A 22,179-nucleotide genomic window follows, 5' to 3' on the forward strand; every position below is an offset into this window, starting at 1 on the left:
TTTCTTGGGGATGGTTGGTTGGGTGGGGGGAAGGGGGATTGGGGGTTTTGGGGACTGTGTGTGGTATTCTTTGCTCTTTGAGGGCTGGTGTGATAGTGGGTTTGAGTATTGATGCTGGGTGATGACTGCTAGGGGGCTTACTTTTTTCTCTTTAAATGTTCGTGGTCTCAATATGCCACAAAAACGACAGCTATTGTTTAGGGAGGCCGAGCGGCTTCAGTCTGGGGTGGGGTTCTTTTAGGAATCCCACTTCAAACCACAAGCTGAATCTCTGCTGCAACATCCGAAGTATTCATATGTTTATTTTGCTTCCAATACCTCAGTGCTAAGGAACATGGGGTGGGTATTATACTTGCTGACAGCCTGAATCCCCTGGTTAAACATGTGGCTTGTGATGCTCATGGCTGCTATCTTTTGGTAAAGGTTAAAATTGCAAATGTTCTCTATATGCTGTGTACTGTTTATACTCCTAATGTGGAGCAAGCCAGTTTTTTTGATGCTTTGGATCTTGTCCTTTGAGAGGAAGTTGAGGGGCATTTGATCTTGGGGGGTGATTTTAATGTGGCCATGGAGCCCTCCCTGGATAATTCGACCACCATAGTCCAGTATGGTAAGGCAGATCGTAAGCGGTTGACAGCTTTGTGGGAAGCTTGGGATTTGGTAGACCTTTGGAGACATCTTAATCCTTCCACTAGAGATTATTCTTATTTTTCTGGGGTGCATAACTCCTATTTTCGCATTGATTTTTGGGGGGTAAGCAAGTGTTTGCTTTCTCAAATTTCTCAGGCCACCATCAAGCAGAGAGTCTGGTCCGATCATTCCCCAGTCTGTTTTGATTTGCTTCCCACTTCGTCTCCCTTTGGTCAAAGATATTGGCGTTTTTGGGATGGCTTGTTGACCGATCCTGTCACAGCGCTTAGGGTTGAGACAGAGTTACGCCATTATATTCAACTCAATGGGACTGGGGAGGTTTCCCCGATTACCTTTTGGGAGGCCTTGAAGGCGGTGTTGAGGGGACAGGTTATTTCCATTGGATCTTTTCGTAGGAAGGAAAAGGGTCGGAAATTGGAAGCTTTGCGGAAACAGCTTCTTTATCTGGAACGTGCCCATAAACAGGCTTCTGGGAGTACTTCGCTGTTGACTCGCTTAGAACAGATGAGACAGGATTTGCGACAGTTGCAATTGGAGGAGATTTCTACCAAGCTGCAATGTTTGCAGCAAAAACATTTTGAACATGGTAATCGGGCAAGAGGGTTGTTGGCTTTTAAGTTAAAATAGAAGAGGCTGCGGATCTTTATTCCTGGGGTTCGCTCTGGAAATGGGGCTTTTTGTCACTCTTCAGAGGCTATTGCGCGGGCCTTTTTGGCTTTTTATAAGGCTTTGTATGCCCCGGAGTCTTGTGCCACCCAGGGTTCTATAGATGACTATTTAGAACAGGCCCAAGTGCAAAGCTTGACAGCGGAAGAGGCCGAGAAGCTTTCGGCTCCGATAACAGAGGAAGAGACCCTTTGGACAATCTCAACTTTGGGTAATGGTAAAGCTCCCGGTTTGGATGGGTTTTCTAATCGCTTTTATAAGCAGTTTAAACATATTTTGGTGGGCCCTCTCACTGCAATGTTCAATGGCCTTGGGGAGGCTGGTGAGCTGCCGCACTCATGGCGTTTGGCTGGGGTGACTTTAATATTGAAGCCTGGAAAGGATCCGGCTAGCTGTGGCTCGTATAGACCTATTTCGCTGTTGGGCACGGACTATAAGCTTTTTACTAAGATCTTAGCTCGCAGGTTGCAACATCATATGCCGCGCTTGGTTCATGATGGCCAAGCTGGATTTATAGCTGGGCGACAGTCTTTTGATAATATTCGCCGTTTGTTGCACTTAATTTGGTCGGCGTAGCAGGGTGGCCCTTCAACATTGTTGTTGGGAATTGACGAAGAGAAGGCCTTCGATAGGGTGTATTGGCCGTATTTATTGAGTACTCTGTCAACTATGGGTATAGAGGGTGCAATTGTTATATACTAAGCCATTGGCTTCTTTGTTGATTAACAGTGGCTATACAGAGTCTTTTGAATTAGGACAAGGGACTAGACAGGGTTGTGCCTTGTCACCTCTTCTTTTTGCTTTGGCAGTGGAGCCTTTCGCCAATCATATTCGTCTCCGTCAGGACATCGGGGGTTTTACTCACGGTGCAGTCTCTACTAAGTTGCTGCTTTTTGCAGATGATATTATGCTTACTGTCACGCTCCCAGTGAGTTCTCTCCCAGGGATAGTGGAGGAGCTTGACTGCTTTGGCCAGGAATCTGGTTTTAAGGCGAATATGGATAAATCTGAGATTCTTAATCTGCTAGCACTGCACGAGGCAGAGGCAGGCATCGGAGAGGAGGGGAGAGCAGAAAGGAGGCAAGGGTGAGCTGTGCGAGGCGCTAGGGGAGCAGAGACACGCCAGCACAGCTGAAGGAGGCATCGGGGTAGCGGCGAGAGTAGCTCCGCCCACCCCCATCGCGTCAGCAGCTTGCGACCGGGCTCCTCCATAAAAGGAGGCGAGCCAACGGGCGCTGCTGCTAGCACTGCACGAGGCAGAGGCAGGCATCGGAGAGGAGGGGAGAGCAGAAAGGAGGCAAGGGTGAGCTGTGCGAGGCGCTAGGGGAGCGGAGAAGCGCCAGCACAGCTGAAGGAGGCATCGGGGTAGCGGCGAGAGTAGCTCCGCCCACCCCCATCGCGTCAGCAGCTTGCGACCGGGTTCCTCCATAAAAGGAGGCGAGCCAACGGCGCGCAGCCATTCAGCGCGCGGCGAAGGCGAGCGAAGAGCCTTAAGAAGAGCCCAATCCAGGGCAACAGGACACTGTAGGGCAAATCCTTTATTCCAGACACTCTACTGCTCAGATCTCTCTAATAACCTAACTTTTCAACTTTATTTCTCAGAGGCCCTAAGCTCACATACTCTTATACTACCTCTCATACTATCTCTCATACTCTCACATTTACTCTCTCTCATACTCTCACACTACTACTATCTCTCATACTACCTCTCACACTCTCACATTTACTCTCTCCCTTTTTGTTGTTATGGCAGGGCGAACAAGGAGTATGAAACCTACAAACAAGGTCGGCATCCCCTGCATGGAGGTAATCCGGGAGATGACCTCAGCCTACGCACAGACGGAGGAGAACACAGCACCGGGAAAGGACGTCTCCTTGCAGACCGAGGCCATCCCACAGCAGTACATTACGGCCTCTACACAGACAGAGGAGATCGGCCAGCAGGATGACGACATCGTGCAGGAACTAAGAAGCCTCAGGGAGGAGGTGAAACGTCTGAGAGGCATCAGAGAGGATGAGGCCTATATAGAAGGGATAGTGCAGGAACTATCCCAAATCTCAGAACGAGCCCGTGACGGATCTCCCATGATGACTCCAGGGCCGTCGTCAAAGAAACCAACTGTTGCAGTTCAGGAGATGGATGGAGACACTGACTCCTGGCAGTTAGTGACCTCCTCCACAGGTAAACGTAGGAGACCCCCCCCCATTCACAATCTCTTCACCTTCTCACTCTTTCTCTCACCAGGGCAACTCCACATCGACTCCACATCTGAGCCTGAAGAACAGATTCCAGGTCTTGCAGGAACAGACTACCGACGCAGAGATGGACCAGGATCAGCACACATCTCCATCTCTGGGCACAATGGATCGACACCCCCAAAAGAAGCGTAGAGTAATAGTCATTGGGGACTCCATGTTGAGGGGCACCGAGGGACCAATATGCAGACCGGATATGCAGTCGAGGGAGGTCTGCTGTCTGCCCGGAGCCAGAATAAGAGATGTGACCACCTGTCTCGATAGACTTCTCAGGCCCCAGGACCACTTCCCCATGCTGCTCATCCACGTAGGAACGAATGACACTGCCAAGAACACCCTGGAGGACATAACTACAGACTTCGGAGCACTGGGAAAGAGACTGAAACAGACAGGAGCACAGGTAGTATTCTCTTCCATTCTTCCTGTTAGGGGCAGAGGAAGGGGCAGGGACGAACGCATCCAGAAGACGAATGAGTGGCTGCAACGATGGTGCCAGGAAATGAACTTCGGATTCCTGAATCACGGAGAGGCATTACAGGGACTACAGGGACCAGACGGACTCCACCTGACCAACAGAGGTAAGAATGTCTTCGGACACAGACTAGCCCGCCTACTTCGAAGGGCTTTAAACTAGGTAAGTCGGGGGAGGGTACCCATTTTTACACCGGAGCAGTAAGTAACAATCCTGATGTGGCAAACCAAAACTCCGCTTTCAAGTCTGAGGTAAGTACCCTTAATGCAAAAGAATCGCTAAGAGACACTTTAACTCCAAAGGGTGGCTCACTACAGGAGCTTAAAAATCAGAAAGAGTGGAGAGCTATGTATGTTAACGCACGCAGCCTAGGGAATAAATTTTTAGAACTAGAAACAGAAATAGTTAATGCAGATCTAGACGTAGTAGCAATATCCGAAACATGGTTCACAGACTCTCATGGGTGGGATATAACTATACCAGGATACAACCTGCTTCGGCAAGACAGAGAGGGTAAGTTAGGAGGTGGGGTAGCACTTTACATCAAAGAGAACATCAAGACAACCAGGATCACGGATGTCAAGTATACTGGGGAATCCATCTGGGTAAACCTGGCCAGAGGCAGAGAAAAATGCCTATACCTTGGTGTGGTATACAGACCCCCAAGACAATCGGAGGACAAGGACACAGAATTAATTGAAGACATGGAGAATATCACCTTACGGGGGGGACGTAGTTCTGTTAGGAGACTTCAACATGCCTGATGTAGACTGGAACACACTCTCAGCGACAACTTGTGATAGCAGAAGGATATTAACGTCCATGAAGGGAGTATGGCTCAAACAACTGGTACTAGAGCCCACAAGGGCCCAGGCCATCCTGGACCTGGTACTTACGAACGGGGAAAGCGTCTCGGAGGTCTCGGTGGGAGAAATACTAGCCACCAGTGACCATAACATGGTATGGTTTAACCTTAAGAAAGGCTTCCCTAGATCACAAACAAAAACAAGGGTACTCAATTTCTGGGGCACTGACTTCACACGCATGGGAGATTTCATCTATCAGACACTGCAGGTTCAAAAAGTGACTGATAACGTGGAAGCTATGTGGTCAACCTTGAAATCAACCCTTCATGAGGCAACTATCCGCTACATAAAATCGGTAACCAAACAACAAAGGAAAAAGAAACCCCAATGGTTCACAGATGAGGTCTCATACCTAGTCAAGGAGAAGAAAAAAGCATTTCTCTCATACAAACGCACCAGGGAAGAAGAAGCTAACATTGAATACAGGACAAAGTCTGCAGCGGTCAAAACAGCAGTCAGGGAGGCCAAACTTCGAACGGAAGAAACTCTAGCGAAGAACATTAAGAAAGGGGACAAATCTTTCTTCAGATACATTAGCGACAGGAAAAAGAACGCAAACGGGATAGTACGCCTTAGAATGCCAGACGGGAATTATGCGGAAACAGATTCCGATAAAGCCAAAATACTGAATGATTACTTCTGTTCAGTCTTTACATGCGAGGCACCGGGCCACGGGCCACAGCTGGAAGCAAAGCAAAGCATGGAAGACCTATTTCAGAATTTTGAGTTCACACCAGCTGATGTTTACAGAGAACTGTCAGGACTCAAGGTGAACAAAGCCATGGGACCGGACAATTTGCACCCAAGAGTGCTCAGAGAGCTATGTGATATTTTGGCGGAACCGTTAGCCGTGCTCTTCAATCTCTCCCTGAGAACGGGGAGAGTCCTCCTGGACTGGAAAACTGCCAACGTTGTTCCTCTGCACAAGAAGGGTTGCAGAGCGGAGGCTGCGAATTACAGACCAATGAGTCTCACATCAATAGTGTGTAAACTCATGGAAACCCTACTTAAAGGCAAACTGGACACAATACTGGATGAGGGGAATCTGAGGGATCCCTGCCAACATGGATTCACTAGGGGCAGGTCATGCCAGTCCAATCTTATCAGCTTCTTTGACTGGGTGACAGGAAAGCTGGACTTGGGAGAGTCTCTGGACATAGTGTACTTGGATTTCAGTAAAGCCTTTGACAGTGTCCCACACCGTAGACTATTAAACAAGATGAAATCAATGGGGTTAGGTGAGAAACTAACTGCATGGGTCAAGGAGTGGCTGAGTGGAAGACTTCAGAGGGTGGTGGTCAATGGCACCCTCTCTGAGACATCGGAAGTGACTAGCGGAGTGCCGCAGGGCTCAGTCCTGGGACCATCCCTTTTCAACATATTCATAAGAGACTTGACCCGAGGGCTTCAGGGTAAAGTAGCACTGTTTGCCGACGACGCCAAACTGTGTAATATAGTAGGTGAAAGCAATCTCAAAGATAGTATGATGCAAGATCTGATCACATTGGAAAACTGGTCCTCAACATGGCAGCTGGGCTTCAACGCTAAGAAGTGTAAGGTCATGCATCTCGGTAGCAGAAATCCATGTAGAACATACACCTTGAATGGAGAAATACTAGCTAAGACTTCAGAAGAACGGGACTTGGGAGTGATCATCAGCGCAGACATGAAGGCTGCCAAACAAGTAGAGAAGGCCTCATCCAAGGCAAGACAAATGATGGGATGTATCAATAGAAGCTTCGTCAGCCGCAAACCTGAAGTCATAATGCCACTCTACAGAACCATGGTGAGACCTCATCTGGAATACTGTGTGCAATTCTGGAGGCCACATTACCGGAAAGATGTGCTTCGAGCTGAGTCGGTCCAGCGAATGGCCACTAGGATGGTCGCTGGACTCAAGGGTCTCTCATACGAAGAGAGACTGGGCAAGCTGCAGCTCTATACCCTAGAGGAGCGCAGGGAAAGGGGTGACATGATCGAGACATTCAAGTACGTCACAGGTCGTGTAGAGGTGGAAAACGATATATTCTTTCCCAAGGGACCCTCGGTCACAAGGGGGCACCGGCTCAAACTCAGAGGAGGGAAATTTAGTGGTGACATCAGGAAGTATTTCTTCACAGAAAGGGTGATAGATCACTGGAACAAACTTCCGATGCAGGTGATCAAGGCCACCAGTGTGCTCGACTTTAAGAATAAATGGGACATCCACGTGGGATCCCTACGATGGTCTAGTTAAGGAACTAAGTCATTAGCACTCAGACTTAATAGGGTGGGTAAATGGAGTGGGCAGACTTGATGGGCTGTGGCCCTTTTCTGCCGTCATCTTTCTATGTTTCTATGTTTCTATGTCGGTGCCTCTTGGTGATAAGATTTGGTTGAAACACAGGTTTCCTTTTAAATGGGCGGCTAAAAGTATCAAATATTTAGGGATTAATATTCCTTCTAGTCCTCAGTCGCTCTATGATTTGAATTTTCCTCCTTGCTTAAATCTTTGTGGGCGGATCTTGATAGATGGGAGGCCTCTTCTCTTTCTTGGTTTGGCTGCATTCAGAGTGTGAAAATGATGGTGTTACCGAAACTTTTATATCTTTTCCAAGCCTTGCCGATTCCGCTTTCGGATGTCTTTTTTCGCCGGGTCTCTAGGAAATTGTTTCAGTACATTTGGAAAAGTAAACCTCCGAGGGTTTTATGGAGTGTACTGTATCAATTTCGGGACCATGGTGGGATGGGTGTCCCTTGTTTGAAGCGCTTTTATGTAGCTGCCCAATTGAAGGCATTTCTGACTTGGTGTAAAGCTCGCATTAAAAATTGGGTTCAGATTGAACACCCGCATATTGATGATGATCTTTGTGTTGGGCTTCCTTGGCTGACTTTGCCGGAAGCCAGGACCTTGCTCCGTGGCTCTAATCCTTTTTTCGCCCTTACCTTTAATTTATGGGCTCGTACTCGGGCTCGATTGCTTCCGGGGAGGTGTTATTTTTTATTAACGCCACTTACGGTGGCAGAGGGGTTTGTGCCTGGTCGCTTGGATCCGCGATTTAAAACCTGGGCCCTTCATGGCCTTGTGGATCTGGGGGATTTTATTGAGGAGGGTCAGATTGTTTCCTACTCGGACTTACGGGAGGCCTACGACTTGGGGAGTTGGATTTCTTTCGTTATCACCAGGTGATTTTCTTCGGCGTAGAACCTTGGGCAAGTTAATGATCCCGGAAACTTTGTTGGAATGGGCCATGAGTGGCAGGTGTGGTAGGGGATGTGTTACTTGCTTTTATAAGGCACTTACTACCCAAAATGCCCCCCAATTAAATATATTCAGGTTTGGGAGACTTTGTTGGGGCGGACTTTTCCTGCTCGATGGTGGGCCATTCTTTTCCAATGCTTGCTGCGCCCCTCAATTGCTAGCTTTTTGGTGGAAAATGGATATAAGATGCTTTACCAATGGTATCTTACACCAGTTCGCTTGCATCGTATTTACTTGCACATCTCTGATTTGTGTTGGCGACAGTGTGGGCAAAGAGGTACGTTTTTGCACATTTGGTGGGATTGCTCTAAAGTGGCTCCCTATTGGACTATGGTGTTCGAAATTCTCACCAAAATTTTTCATAGACCTGTTCGGAAATCTATGGGCAGTGCTTTATTGCATATGCCGCATGGGGCGTTGCCAAGCTCCTGTCAGACCTTGGCTTTTCATGTGTTTGTAGCTAGCAGACTGTTACATTACATTACATTAGTGATTTCTATTCCGCCATTACCTTGCTGTTCAAGACGGATTACATTCAAACTAAAAACAAGAATTACATTCAAATTAAAAGGAATAGAATAATTGATGACATAGAATTTTTTTTTTTTTTTGTATAATCATCTTTATTGAGCAAAATGAGACAACAATACAAGAATAGCAAGCATCAAGTGCGGTACATAAGTATCAGGAATATCAAGCAAGTAGCAAAGCATGTATAAGAAAACAGACACAAGAGATACCAGAATATCGCCATCTCAAATACCCAGTGTTTTATAAGAGAAGACTAAAACACCCTGCAAACTATAGAACAGCCCAAATACACACCCCGCAGTCAAACCAACACAGCCCACGCAACACATAACCAAACATCACTCACCCCCCCTTCACACACACGCCCCACATAAAGACTAGGAGACACTAGGCATGGCGGCAAATAGCAGGGTCAGATGACAAACCCACAGATAGCAGCAAGCATATATTGAGGTGGAAGAATCTCAAAACTAAGAGGCAAGCCCAAGAAACAGCAGCTAGGGTGAAGATACAGTGCAATGCAACAAAAATTTGTCCCAAACTACACAGTATTCTTTCCAGTGTTCTTGTGAGCGCTTAGAATAAGTTTGCAGCTCATATAATGCCAAAGTTCTCATGCGATTCGACCATATGGGAAAAGAGGGCACCTCAGGGGAGGCCCAATGTTGCAGAATAAGCTTCTTCCCCACCAAAATGGCATGGAGGACAAATTTCTGTGAAGACACGCTGAGATTCTGTTGAGACAAGTCCTGCACATCGCCTAACAGTAAGGCAGGCGGATTCCATTGGAGGGTACAGCCGAAGATATCCTCTAGGCATTTACGTACCGGGTCCCAGAAAGAGAGGTCCTGACAAAGAAAAAAGGAGTGCAGATAGGTTCCAGGGGAGATATGACATTTAACACAAAGATTATCAGGCCACAACCCTATGAGGAAACCTCTAGATCTGGTAAGGTAGGCTCTATGTAGTATACGAAATTGGGTTTCCTGTAAAGAAACATTTTTAACAAACAAGTATATATTCTGAAAAAAGACATGCATATCATGAATAGACACCATCAAACCCAGGTCCCTGGACCAGTCAAACACTATGGGTTGAAGGCATTGCGTCCCCTGACCCTCCCGACCCTCTGTGTACCAGGTAGCAATCTTGTTCTTGTGGGGCGGAATAGTAAGAGCCCGCTCATCCAAAGTGCTGCAATCCCAGGTGTCAGTAGGAACAGCGGTGAGAGAATCATAATAGTGTTTAATTTGGAAATAGAGGTAAACCTGTGTGCGGGGAGCCCCCAATGGGTACATAGTAAAGAGAAAGAGGGGAACCGTCCACCCCCCAAGTATAACAAGTCAAGTATGGTGGACTCACGCTCAGCACGACCCCTCAAGCCAGGCAGACCCCAAAAGCCAGGTACAAAACTGGGATTGCCAATCAAAGACAGAAAGGGGGACGGGTGAGGCACTCTATGTTGAAGCCCCCTACACCAAGCCCAAGCCTTTCGAAAAGCATGAAGAAAAAGCAAAGAGACTTATCTTAGAGAGACTGACAAACCCGGGATCCCATGTATGAATGAAACAAAAGACAAAGGGGAACAGCAAGTAGCTAAAAGATCCAACGGAGAATATCGCCGATGTAAGGTCAGATGTTCATGAATCCAACGGAAAAGGGAGGCGACATTGTAGAGGCGGATGTCCGGAAAACCAAGCCCCCCCCCCCCCTGCGCTTTAGCTCTAGACAATTTAGGGAAGCCAATGCGCGCTTGTTTAGCATTCCAGATAAACTTGCGGACAATAAAATTATAGTGTCGCTCATCCTCTCAACTAACCCAAAAGGGCACCGACTGCATTGCATACAAAAGTTTGGGGAAGAGAACCATCTTCACTAGGGCCACCCGGCCCATCAGGGATAATGGGAGGGATCTCCATTTGTGACAAAGGGAGTGAATCTGGCCAATAGTTGCAGAGATATTAGCCTTGTAAAGCTTTTTTGGATTCTGATATAGAAAGATCCCCAAATATTTCAATTTCCCAGGCGCAATGCCTACTCCCAGCCGTTCAAACCAGTTATCACCCGGGGAGTCATGCAACAGCAAAGCTTCGATTTTATCATAGTTAATTTTTAAACCGGTAAAAAGGCCAAACGAGTTAATAATATGCATCAAGCGAGAAAGGTTGACATCAGCATGCTTAACATAAAGCAGCATATCGTCTGCAAACATACTAATACGAAAATCATGCCCCCCCTATGCCCAGGCCCTGAAGATCCTGGTTCTGACGGATTCGGATAGCCAGGGGCTCAAGAGAAAGAAGGAAAAGCAGGGGAGATAGTGGGCAACCCTGCCGGGTGCCCCGACCAAGAGAAAAAGGCTCAGAGATCCCCCCATTAGAAACTTAGAAATAGACGGCAGATAAGGGCCACGGCCCATCAAGTCTGCCCACTCCAGTGACCCTCCCTATCTATCTTTGCGGATAGATCCCACATGTCTATCCCATCTGGCCTTAAAATCTGGCACACATGAAATAAGAGAACCAGATAACTAAAAAACTGAAAAAAATAAAAATGAAAATAAAATGAAATGAAATAAAATAAAGTAAAAAGCTGACACAGTAAAAGATCAAAAGGTATGCTGCCACTCAATGTATTCATTATGTCCCGTGGGAGAGAGAGATTGGAGTTCGTAAATCCAATACTGTTCCCTTTTCTGCAGCAGAGATGATTTATCCCCCTGGTAGTCTTCATAAATTTGCTCAATAATAGTCCATCGTAAATCCTGAAATGTGTGAAAAGGGAACAGTATTGGATTTACGAACTCCAATCTTTCATTTTTATTTTTTTCAGTTTTTTAATTATCTGGTTCTCTTATTTCATGTGGTTTTTGTTCTTATTTGTTTTTTCTGGTAACTTTTACAACTTATGTGGGCCGGTTAATTTTTCTCCCGCTCGCAGCTGTTCAGTCATGTGATCAGTTACTTCAGTGACGTTTCCTGGTCTGCAGCTTAAATCAGAGGCGTCTGTTCTGGTTCAAGCGCCATTTTCTTCTATTGCCAATCCGCCGTAGCCTGATGATTCCGAGGCTTCTGCTCAGTCAGTCGTTCCTGAAGAAGGGGGAGTGCTCCCCCGAAACGGAGTCCCGTAGGACGTTTGGTGATCTGCTGGCTGCTTTTTTAGAGAAGCTAAGTACCTTCTTTTGGCATTATTTGGTCGAAATTGGACACTTGTACTTTCTTGTTAGCCCCCCTGGATCAGGGGTAGAGACTACCTGTAGTGAGTGTGTTTTGATTTTGTTTGCACTCTTGAGCACTTTTGTGTTATTTAGCACTAAAACTCACAGAGAGCCCGGGGATGTTTCACAGTTGACACTTTTCTGGGTGTAAGCCAGTGGCAGCCGTTACCTCCGGGTTCAGAGGAGGCTGTGTGACTGAGGGCTCTCTATACATAAAAATTTATAAATATTCGTCCAGGTGAAGTGGTTTTCTTTCCGTTCCTCTGGCACTACAGCTGGTCTCTCCCCCTGATCTCAGTTTCCTTCTTGGGGCTTGGGAGATTTTTTCTTTCTTACCGATTTCAGCTCCCATTCTTTTCGGGTTTTGCTAGTTTTCTGTCTGTTCAAAGCAGCATTCCCTCCCCCTCCATTTCACTCTCCCCACACCAGTTCCCTGTGCAGCAGCATTAGCGTTTCCTCTACCCCCCCTTTTCCTTCCCGCGGTCCCGAGTCCTTTGCTGCCCCCCTTCCCTTCCCGTGGGCCCGACTACAAACCTCGCAATTTAAGCAGCGTGTGCAGCAGTCTTCACACGCTGCTTTGGGTCCTTCTACTGCCCTGATGTACTCTGGCACGTCCCTGATGACATCATCAGAGATGCGGCAGAGCAAATCAGGGCAGTAGAAGGGCCCGAAGCAGCATATGAAGACTGCTGCACATGCTGCTTAAATCGCGAGGTTTGTAGTCGGGCCCGCGGGAAGGGAAGGGGGGGCGGCAAAGGACTCGGGTCCCAGGCAGCAGGGTCATTTAAGAGCTGAGGCGGAAAGTTGCTGGGCTCCTCGGTGGGGGCGCTGAGCAGCAGCGATCCCTCTCCTCTGAGACTCGCCCGCTAGAGAAACGGAGATCGGCGGCTGGCTGTGGTCCCGGCTTGTGGAGGCATCGGCGGTTGGTGACATAAGCGCGCATGCGCACTCCTGCGGCCACAGACATACTGATCATGGAAGCATGCTGATAGGAGTGCGCATGCGTGTCTAGCGTTTTATTATATAGGATATATATATATTATATAGGATTATATATATATATATATATATATACACTGCTCCTGCATTTTCATGACCTAAGCGGTTTACAGAAAGGAACTCCATTGAACATATTCTGATAGGAAAAGAAGAGAGAGAAAGATATATCTTGTATCTTTCTCTCTCTTCTTTTCCTATCAGAATATGTTCAATGGAGTTCCTTTCTGTAAACCGCTTAGGTCATGAAAATGCAGGAGCAGTATATCAAATTTTTAATAAGCATAAAAATAAATCCTTCTCCTGGTCTTCTATACCAAACCTTTATTCTATAGCAGGGGTTCTCAGTCCAGTCCATGGGACACACCAATCACTGGTTTTCAAGGTATCCACAATGGATATGCATTAGATAGATGTAGACAGAGCATGCAAATTTATCTCATGCATATTCATTGTGGGTATCCTGAAATCTTGGTGTCCCAAGCTGGTCATGGATGAAGCCTTTATTTTAAGGTCTTTCACTGGCTCCTATTGGATGGCATCAGAAACCAGGTTCTAAATGTCAGATGCCCAAGGGACCAGGTACTTGTGACTTTTATTCCACTGATTTCCTAATAGGTCTGTGTGTGATAGATGATAGAGAAGAGATATTTATCTCTTGACAAAAGGATCCCATGAACCTCCTTGATGACTTTCTTGTAAAGCTCCTTCTGCTGTTCTCCCAGAATGTTCCACTCCACTTCCCAGAAATAGGCAGCAACATCCTTGAATGTGACCAATGTCTGGAAAAGGAAAAGGACACCCTCAGCCACAGTTTCAATGGGTTTAATAGACTGTTATATGAGCTCTGTCAGTGAGGTCAGATCGCACTGGACAGCGGGGATAATGGGTAAACACTGTCTTTTATAATTTATACCCAAATGTGTGAACTTTTTCTCTTTTGCTCTACTTTCACCCAGAGGTCTGTATTCATATAAAACTATTGTCAGGGAAACCAGTCCTAATACCCAAGAAATTTCCTTTATCAAGCACTGTTCCCAAAATAACAGAAACCAGACATAAACTTAAATAATCAAATTAGTTAAATGTAAGAATTAATTTGATAATTACAAGAAATATATATATACTGGAGGCAAACAATGAATTTTAAAGTCTGATCACTTAGGAAGGAAAACTGATTTAGGAGAAGCCAGGGCTGAGGTGAGAGGGGTGCAGCTCAAGTCTCTGACATATGAGGCTTCCTATGAAGTCCTGGAGGGGAGATGGAATTAACCCAATCGTCCCACAATAAAGTGGGATTGCACAAAAAGGACAGAATACTGCTATTAAAGCCTAATTCCAATAACCAAAAGAGACCAAAAAGGAAAGAGAAGGAAAGGCTTTTTTTAATCTTTGTATTTTTATTGAGAAAACTAGTCTTTAAGCCCATTACATTTTTTTTTTCCATATTATTTTTTATTTTCAAATTTTACATAAAGTGTACAACATATTAAATTACAATTGATAAATGCACAATTTCACTTTTATATCTAATACATTATATTCTAAATGTATTTTATCCCCCCTCCCTCCCCCCACCCTTCTATTACTTTTCAATCATATATTACATATTGTATATCATATTATAGTCTGTTATGTAAAATTATTTTTACTACCCTCCCTCTATGTGTGTCACAAAAAAGATATTTAAAAGAAGAAAAGAAGAAGAAAAATTCTACTATTTATTCATTGCAATATTTTGTCAATGGCCCCCATATTTTTATAAATTTAGTATATGTCCCTCTTTGTGTTGCTATTGTTCTTTCCATTTTAAATATATGACATATTGTATTCCACCAAAATGTATAATTTAGGTTATTATAATTCTTCCAATTATTGGTTATGTGCTGAATGGCAACCCCTGTCATAATTAATAAAAGCTTGTTATTTTCTGGTGAAATTTGATTTTTTTTCCTCATCATCATTCCAAATAATACTGTATCATATGATATTGCTATATGATTTTCCATCAATTTATTAATTTGTGGCCAAATTGAATTCCAAAAACTTTTAATGTAGGGACAATGATATAGTAAGTGATCTAATGTCCCTGGTTCCAGATTACAGTGCCAGCATTTATTGGACTTAGTACTATCTAATTTTTGTAAACGTGTAGGGGTCCAAAAAGCTCTATGTACATTACATTAACGAGTGCTAGAATAGATGTGTCTATCTGTCTTTCTTTCTTTCTGTGTCTCTCCTTGACCACTGTCTGTGTGTCTGTATGTTTTTCTGTCTCTCTTTTTGGCTGCTGACTGTCTTTCTGTTTCCCCCTGTCGTTCTCTGTGTGTGTCTGTCTTTCTGTCTCTTTCTCTCTCTCCTTGGCTGCTGTCTGTCTTTCTGTCTCTCCCTCTCTCCTTGGCCGCTGTCTGTCTGTCTGTCTGCCTTTTTATTTCTCTCTCTCTCCTTGGCCACTGTCTGTCTGTCTCTCTCTCCTTGGCCGCTGTCTGTGTGTCTGTCTGTCTTTCTCTTTCTCTCTCTCTCTCCTTGGCTGCTGTCTGTGTGTCTTTCTGTCTCTTTCTCTCTTTCTCTCTCTATGGCCGCTGTCTGTGTGTCTTTCTGTCTTTTTCTCTCTCTCTTGTTGGCCACTGTCTGTCTGTCTGTCTTTCTGTCTCTCTATCTGTCTGTCTTTCTGTCTCTTTCTCTCTCTCTCCCTCTCCTTGGCCGCTGTCTGTATGTCTTTCTGTCTCTTTCTTTCCTTGGCCGCTGTCTGTGTGTCTTTCTTTCTTTTTCTCTCTCTCTCTTGTTGGCCACTGTCTGTCTGTCTTTCTGTCTCTTTCTCTCTCTCCTTGGCCGCCGTCCTTGTCTGTCTGTCTTTCGGTCTCTTTCTCTCTCTCTCTCCTTGGCCGCTGTCTGTGTGTCTTTCTGTCTCTTTCTTTCTGTCTCTTTCTCTCCTGGGCCGCTGTCTGTGTGTCTCTCTGTCTCTTTCTCTCTCTCTCCTTGGCCGCTGTCTGTGTGTCTTTCTGTCTTTTTCTCTCTCTCTCGTTGGCCACTGTCTGTCTTTCTGTCTCTCTGTCTGTCTTTCTGTCTCTTTCTCTCTCTCTTGCTCCTTGGCCGCCGTCTATGTGTCTATCTATCTTTCTGTCTCTTTCTCTCCCTCCCGTTCCCCGCCTGCGCACTGCTCCCCTTCCTTTGGCCGCCCCCCAGCCCCCCCACCCCCTCTGCAGCAGCACGACCAGCCTCCAACAAATCCTCATCCTCGACCTGCTCAACGAACTGAAATTCACCCAGAGGAGAGAGTGGAGGCAGAGGAGAAGGCCGTGCGACCAGGGAGCAGTAGTGGTTGTGGCCTTCCCTTCCATAGCTCGGTTGCCGCCACCTCCTTCTCTCCCCGATGTCAGTTCAGAACTTGCGCATGTGCATATGCCGCACTCTCCAACATTTTTCTGCCGGCCACAGAGCTACGGACTCACAGAGCCACGAAGATTGAAGTGCGCATGCACGCTAAGGGTATTATAATATATAAGTTTTAAACAAAAACAATATAAACATCAAAATTAATATAACAAGTTTTGTTATCACAATTATGAAGAAAAATCAAATGTGCTAAACATAAACAAAGTTAAACTTACGACAAAGAAAGGAACTGAGCATGCTCAAAGCTCTTCAACTACTCCTGGGCCCTTGCACAGATCATCCTGGAATGTCCCACCTCCGTAAGGTAGAACTGTACAAATAGCAGATAACAGGCAGCAGATGTGCTGTGTTTTCTCTACACAACCACCTTAAGGAGGGATATTCCAGGATGACCTCGGCAGGAGGGGCGGGGTGAAGAGCTCTGCACATGCTCTGTGGCTGCTTCTTCCTCTAGTGTCTGCAGGGCTACAAAGAACAGAAAAGATTCAGAAGACAAAGCAGAGAAATTTGTGTCTTGCAACTGGAAATCCCTGGGAGACTCAGACGAGAGATTATACCTGAGAAGATTCAAGAATTGGCTCAGCCTCTTCCTGTTTTACTCATCATTCCAGGAACAGGGAAATGAATCCATCCCAGCAGCTGCAAAATTCAGAGGAAATGGCTGCCCTGGTTTCTGATCAGGTAAGAAATTCTTGTTTCTCCTCTTGTGCAGCTCTTCCAGCCTTTCCTTCTCTTTCCTTTTTGGTCCCTTTTGGTTATTGGTATTAGACTTTAACCTATTGGAGGCAGATTGATGATTTGTATTGTATGACTATGCTTGATTGCTGTGGACCGCCTAGAACTTCCAGGTTTACTTCATTTAAGGAGAATTTATCAAGGGATGTTAACTGCATTGGCGCACGCTAATGACTAGAGAATGACACAGGGAAAAATTTTGTCCCTGTCTCCATCCCCGTGAGCTCAGTCCCCGTCTCTGCCCCATTCCCACAAACCATCTGATCCCATCCGCACAAGCCTCAAATAGTTTCTTCTTTAGCACTCTCCAGACCAGTAGAGGTTAACTTTACGATTGGGTATATATCTAATCATGACCAGCAGGTGGAGACTGAAAACAAAACTTTGGGACAGTATATCCTAGCCCCTCCTCTCTATTTCCCTCAGTCTTCTTTCAGTCTCCAGCAGGTGTTGAGTGATCTGTACCCATCTCCCTTGGTAGGGCTGTTGGAATTTGTTTAGGGGTTTATTGTCCCTGTTTTTAGCCGGACGGAGCTTGGACGGACTCTGTTTGGGGGTTCGTCCGACCTCGGGGGTGTCAAACCCGGCGGGTCACGAGCGGGGTCCCTCCCCCCACTTCCTCCACCTCCCCATATTTTTTTAGAGGAGCCTCAGCAGTAAGCCTTGCCCCCTAAATCAAGCAAGGCATATTGCTTCGAGAGCCTGTGGAGTCTGTTCTGTAAAAAAAAAAAAAAAAAAAAAAAAAAAAAATCCTGAGGTAGTGCTGGTCTGGAGGGTTGTATCCCTTTAAGAAAACTGTATTTTACTGTATTTTTTCAACTAACCGGCACTTTTTTTACAGCTAGGTCGCGTATGGAGCAATGAGCACTTCTAAAGGGAAAAAGTGCTCATTGTGCTCCAGACGCGAGGCACTCGCGGCCGGCCTGTGCAAGCGGTGTTCAGGCCGGTGCGGTGGAGGAGCTCCGTCGGCAGCGGCTGCAGGCGCCCAGAGCTCCCCGCCGATGGTGCCTCGCGAGTCGGCAGGGACCGGTGGAGAAGCCCGGTCTTCTCCGTCCGCCCACGGAGGGATTCCCCGAGCCGCCGACGGTCGGGTTTTAGAGGATTCCCTCTCAGCTGATATTTTGACAGCTGATGCCGGCTTGCCTGTTTTAGCGGCTGAGACTATTCAGGTCTCTCAGCCGCTGCAGGCTATGGAGGGAGCTGTTTTGGCGGGAAAGACGCCATCTTCTCTGTCTGGCCCCTCCATTTTGTCTTCCACCTCAGGTGACCTTCCCCCTGTTTTGGCTAAGCAGGGGCAGGTTTCTGCTGGGTCCCCTGCTGTGGCAGGGAGTCCCTTGGGACCCTCGGGGGGTTTTTCCCCTGATTTTTTCTTTTCATTATGCAAAGCCTATTTTCAGGCGGCTGGGGGTCCCGGTTGCGCCCAGGGGGTCTCGGGGGGTGGGGTTTCCTCCGCGCTCCCTGCGGCTTTGCCTCTCTCGTCTGACGTGACGTCCCCTCCGCCGCCTCTCTTGTCCAAGCGTCCGCGGGTGTCGTGGGACGAGGATTTGTGGTCGGAGGAACGTGTCGGTCTGGAGGAGGACCTGGACCCTTCTGAGGAATTCCAGGACCCTCTGGAGGGGACGGAAGCTGGCGGCGGGTTGTCGGGTTTCCCGTTCTCCAGTGACGAGGCGTCCGTGGTGCGCCTTTTTCAGAGAGATGAGCTGCCTGACCTTATTCAACAGGTTTCTTCGGCTTTGCGTTTTGAGGACGCGCCGCCGGAGACTCCGCGTGTGGGGGACCCTCTGTTACGAGGGATCCGTTCCGTTTCCCGCTCTTTTCCTATGCATCAGGATATTCGGGATATTATTCTTGAGCAGTGGAAAACGCCGGAGACGCCGTTTCGGCTGGCGCGCAGCATGGCTCGCCTGTATCCCATTCCTGAAGGGGATCGGGCTACGTTAGCTTCGCCAGTCGTGGATGCGGTGGTCTCGGCTATTTCCAAGCGGCATACCGTGCCTGTTGAGGGCGGTTCTGCCTTGCGGGACTCTGAGGAGCGCAAATTGGAGACCATCCTTAAGCAAAATTTTCAGGTCTCTGCCTTTGGGGTCCAGGCGGCTATTTGTGGGGGACTGGTCGCTCGCGCCGTGTTTCGGTGGGCGGAGCGGGTCTTGGATCGAGAGTCTGACGACTGGTCTCTGGTGGATCAGGAGGTAGCGAAGATTGAGATGGCTGCCTCATTCCTCTCGGATGCTCTGTATGACTTGGTGCGGATCTCGGCTAAGTCCATGGCTTTTGGCGTGGCCGCAAGGCGTGTGTTGTGGCTGCGCGCTTGGGCGGCGGATGCTGCGTCCAAAGCTAAGCTTACTAAATTTCCCTTTCGGGGGTCGTTTTTATTTGGAGAGGACTTGGATAAGTTGATTCAGACTCTGTCGGACTCGAAAGTTCCCCGTTTGCCGGAGGACCGTGCCCGCCCGGCGTCTCGGGGTGGTGCGGCCCGGGGGCGTTTGCGGGAATTTCGCAAGTATCGCCCTGGGCGTGGGGCTGCTTCTTTCCAGTCTCCGGGGTTTTCCCGGGGTCGGTTCTTCCAGCGCATGCAGCCCTTTCGGGGGGCCCGTCGGGGGGCAGGGAATCCCTCCGCCGGTTCCCCCGCTTCCCGTCCTGCACAATGACGCCTTGCCGGCGCCCCCCTTGGTTCCGGTGGGGGCCCGGCTGCGCGACTTTTTTCCCAAATGGGCCGAGATCACGTCCGATCAGTGGGTCCTGGAGGTGGTGCGGGACGGTTATGCCCTGGAGTTCGCCCGCTCTCTGCCGGATTTTTTCCTCGCTTCTCCATGTCAGACTCCTGTAAAGACGCAGGCGTTTCGCCAGACCCTTCAGCGCTTGCTAGATCTCAGGGCAGTAGTTCCAGTGCCCCCCCCGGAGTGGGGCACGGGCAGGTACTCCATTTACTTTGTGGTGCCCAAGAAGGAGGGGACCTTTCGGCCCATCCTCGATTTGAAAGGGGTCAACAGGGCTCTCAAGATTCCCTCTTTCCGTATGGAAACTCTGCGGTCGGTCATTCTGGCGGTTCAGCCGGGGGAGTTTCTCACTTCTCTCGATCTGACGGAGGCCTACTTGCATGTTCCCATTCGGGCCTCTCATCAGCGTTTCCTGCGCTTTGCGATCTTGGGTCGGCACTATCAGTTCTGTGCGCTTCCCTTTGGGCTGGCCACGGCTCCCCGGACGTTCACCAAGGTGATGGTGGTCGTCGCGGCAGCCTTGCGGTCGGAGGGCATCCTGGTACACCCCTACCTGGACGACTGGTTAATTCGGGCCAAGTCGTTGCAGGAAAGCTCCCGGGTTACGGCTCGGGTGGTGGAGTTTCTCCGGTCGCTGGGCTGGGTGGTCAACCTTTCCAAGAGTCGGTTGGTTCCGGCTCAGCGTCTGGAGTACCTCGGGGTGCTGTTCGACACCTCCTTGGGGAAGGTCTTCCTCCCAGAGGCCCGGGTGAGCAAATTGCAGTCTCAGATTCGCCTGCTTTTGGCGTCCCGGTGTCCTCGGGCGCGAGATTTCCTCCAGGTCCTGGGGTCGATGGCGGCGTCCCTGGACGTGGTGAGGTGGGCGCGGGCCCACATGCGTCCTCTCCAGTATGCTCTGCTCCGGAGGTGGTCTCCCCAGAGGCACGGGATGGATGTTCCGGTTCCCCTGCGAGGCTTGGCGCGCTGCAGTCTGCGTTGGTGGCTCCGGACCCCTCACCTAGTTCAGGGGGTGGGTCTGGATCTTCCGCAGTGGACGGTGCTCCTTACGGATGCGAGTCTCCTGGGTTGGGGGGCCCAGTGCCTGGGTCACTCAGCTCAGGGAACCTGGTCCACGGAGGAGGCCTCCTGGTCGATCAACGTGTTGGAGACCAGGGCGGTCCGGCTGGCGCTGTTGGCTTTCCACTCCCTTTTGTTGGGCAAGTCGGTCAGAGTCCTGTCGGACAATGCCACGGCGGTGGCTTATGTCAATCGTCAGGGGGGCACCAAGAGCACTCTGGTGGCGCAGGAGGCGGCTCGGCTCATGGTTTGGGCGGAGTCGCATCTTCTGGACCTCTCGGCCTCTCACATTGCCGGGGTAGAAAACGTTCAGGCGGACTTCCTCAGTCGTCACTTCTTGGATCCGGGAGAGTGGTGTCTCGGCGCCGAGGCGTTTCAGTTGCTAGTGCGTGCTTGGGGGCAGCCCCTGATGGATCTGATGGCTACCAGTGGCAACGCCAAAGTACCCCGCTTCTTCAGTCGTCGCAGGGACGGTCTGGCCGAGGGTCTGGATGCTCTGGTCCAACCGTGGCCAACGGAGGGGCTGTTGTATGTGTTCCCTCCTTGGCCGTTAGTGGGCAGAGTACTGCTTCGCATTGTTCGCCATCCGGGGCTGGTGGTCTTGGTGTCTCCGGATTGGCCTCGTCGTCCGTGGTATGCGGATCTGGTGAGGCATCTGGTAGCGGATCCTCTTCCTCTGCCTCTCGGGTGCGATCTTCTGACGCAGGGTCCCATTCCCATGTTCGACCCGTCTCCCTTTTGTCTTACGGCTTGGCTCTTGAAAGGGGCCGCCTGAGTAAGAAGGGATATTCCGACAAGGTGATCTCTACACTTTTGGGGTCCCGGAGGCTTTCTACCTCTCGGGCTTATGTACGGGTTTGGCGTCTTTTTGAGGAATGGTGCCGAGCGCGGGGAGTGGTCTCCCTTCGCGCTTCTCTGCCTAACATTCTAGAGTTTTTGCAGGATGGCCTGGATAGGGGCCTGGCCTGGTCTTCTCTTCGGGTTCATCTGGCGGCCCTGTCGGCTTTTCGGGGGCTGGTGACAGGTCAGCGTTTGTCAGCCATTCCTGATGTGATTCGCTTTCTTAGGGCGGCCAAGTTGATCAGGCCCCCCATAAGGCCCTCGATTCCCTCTTGGGATCTCAATCTGGTTCTCTCTGTTCTAGTGCGCCCTCCTTTCGAGCCGTTGGATGGCTGTTCGTTGAAGGACCTTACGCTGAAGTCGGTCTTTTTGGTGGCCATTACTTCCGCTAGACGGGTGTCTGAGCTACAGGCTTTCTCTTGTAGGGCTCCCTTCCTGGAGTTTTCGAAGGAGCGGGTTGTTTTGCGGCCTGTTCCTTCCTTTCTGCCGAAGGTAGTTTCTCCTTTTCATGTCAATCAATCGGTGGTCCTCCCGGTCTT

The 22,179-nt window shown here is 48.6% G+C and overlaps 1 protein-coding gene and 1 long non-coding RNA gene across 2 annotated transcripts in view; one reads left to right on the forward strand and one right to left on the reverse strand.

The window, feature by feature from the left end:
• LOC117368584 overlaps positions 1-22,179 on the forward strand; it is a 144,180-nt gene that overhangs the window by 49,886 nt on the left and 72,115 nt on the right. The window contains 5 exon segments of the mRNA XM_033962314.1: positions 1,117-1,237; positions 1,343-1,534; positions 3,071-3,123; positions 13,622-13,749; positions 16,904-16,973. Of these exon segments, the coding sequence (XP_033818205.1) occupies positions 1,117-1,237; positions 1,343-1,534; positions 3,071-3,123; positions 13,622-13,749; positions 16,904-16,973 (564 nt within the window).
• On the reverse strand, positions 8,456-16,817 carry LOC117367673. The gene is made up of 3 exons (XR_004540815.1): positions 16,508-16,817; positions 13,577-13,678; positions 8,456-9,531 (listed from the first exon to the last, which is right to left on the reverse strand). It is a non-coding gene; the product is annotated as an uncharacterized LOC117367673 (long non-coding RNA).

This window comes from Geotrypetes seraphini, chromosome 10, assembly GCF_902459505.1.
Source record: "Geotrypetes seraphini chromosome 10, aGeoSer1.1, whole genome shotgun sequence".
NCBI lineage: Eukaryota > Metazoa > Chordata > Amphibia > Gymnophiona > Dermophiidae > Geotrypetes > Geotrypetes seraphini.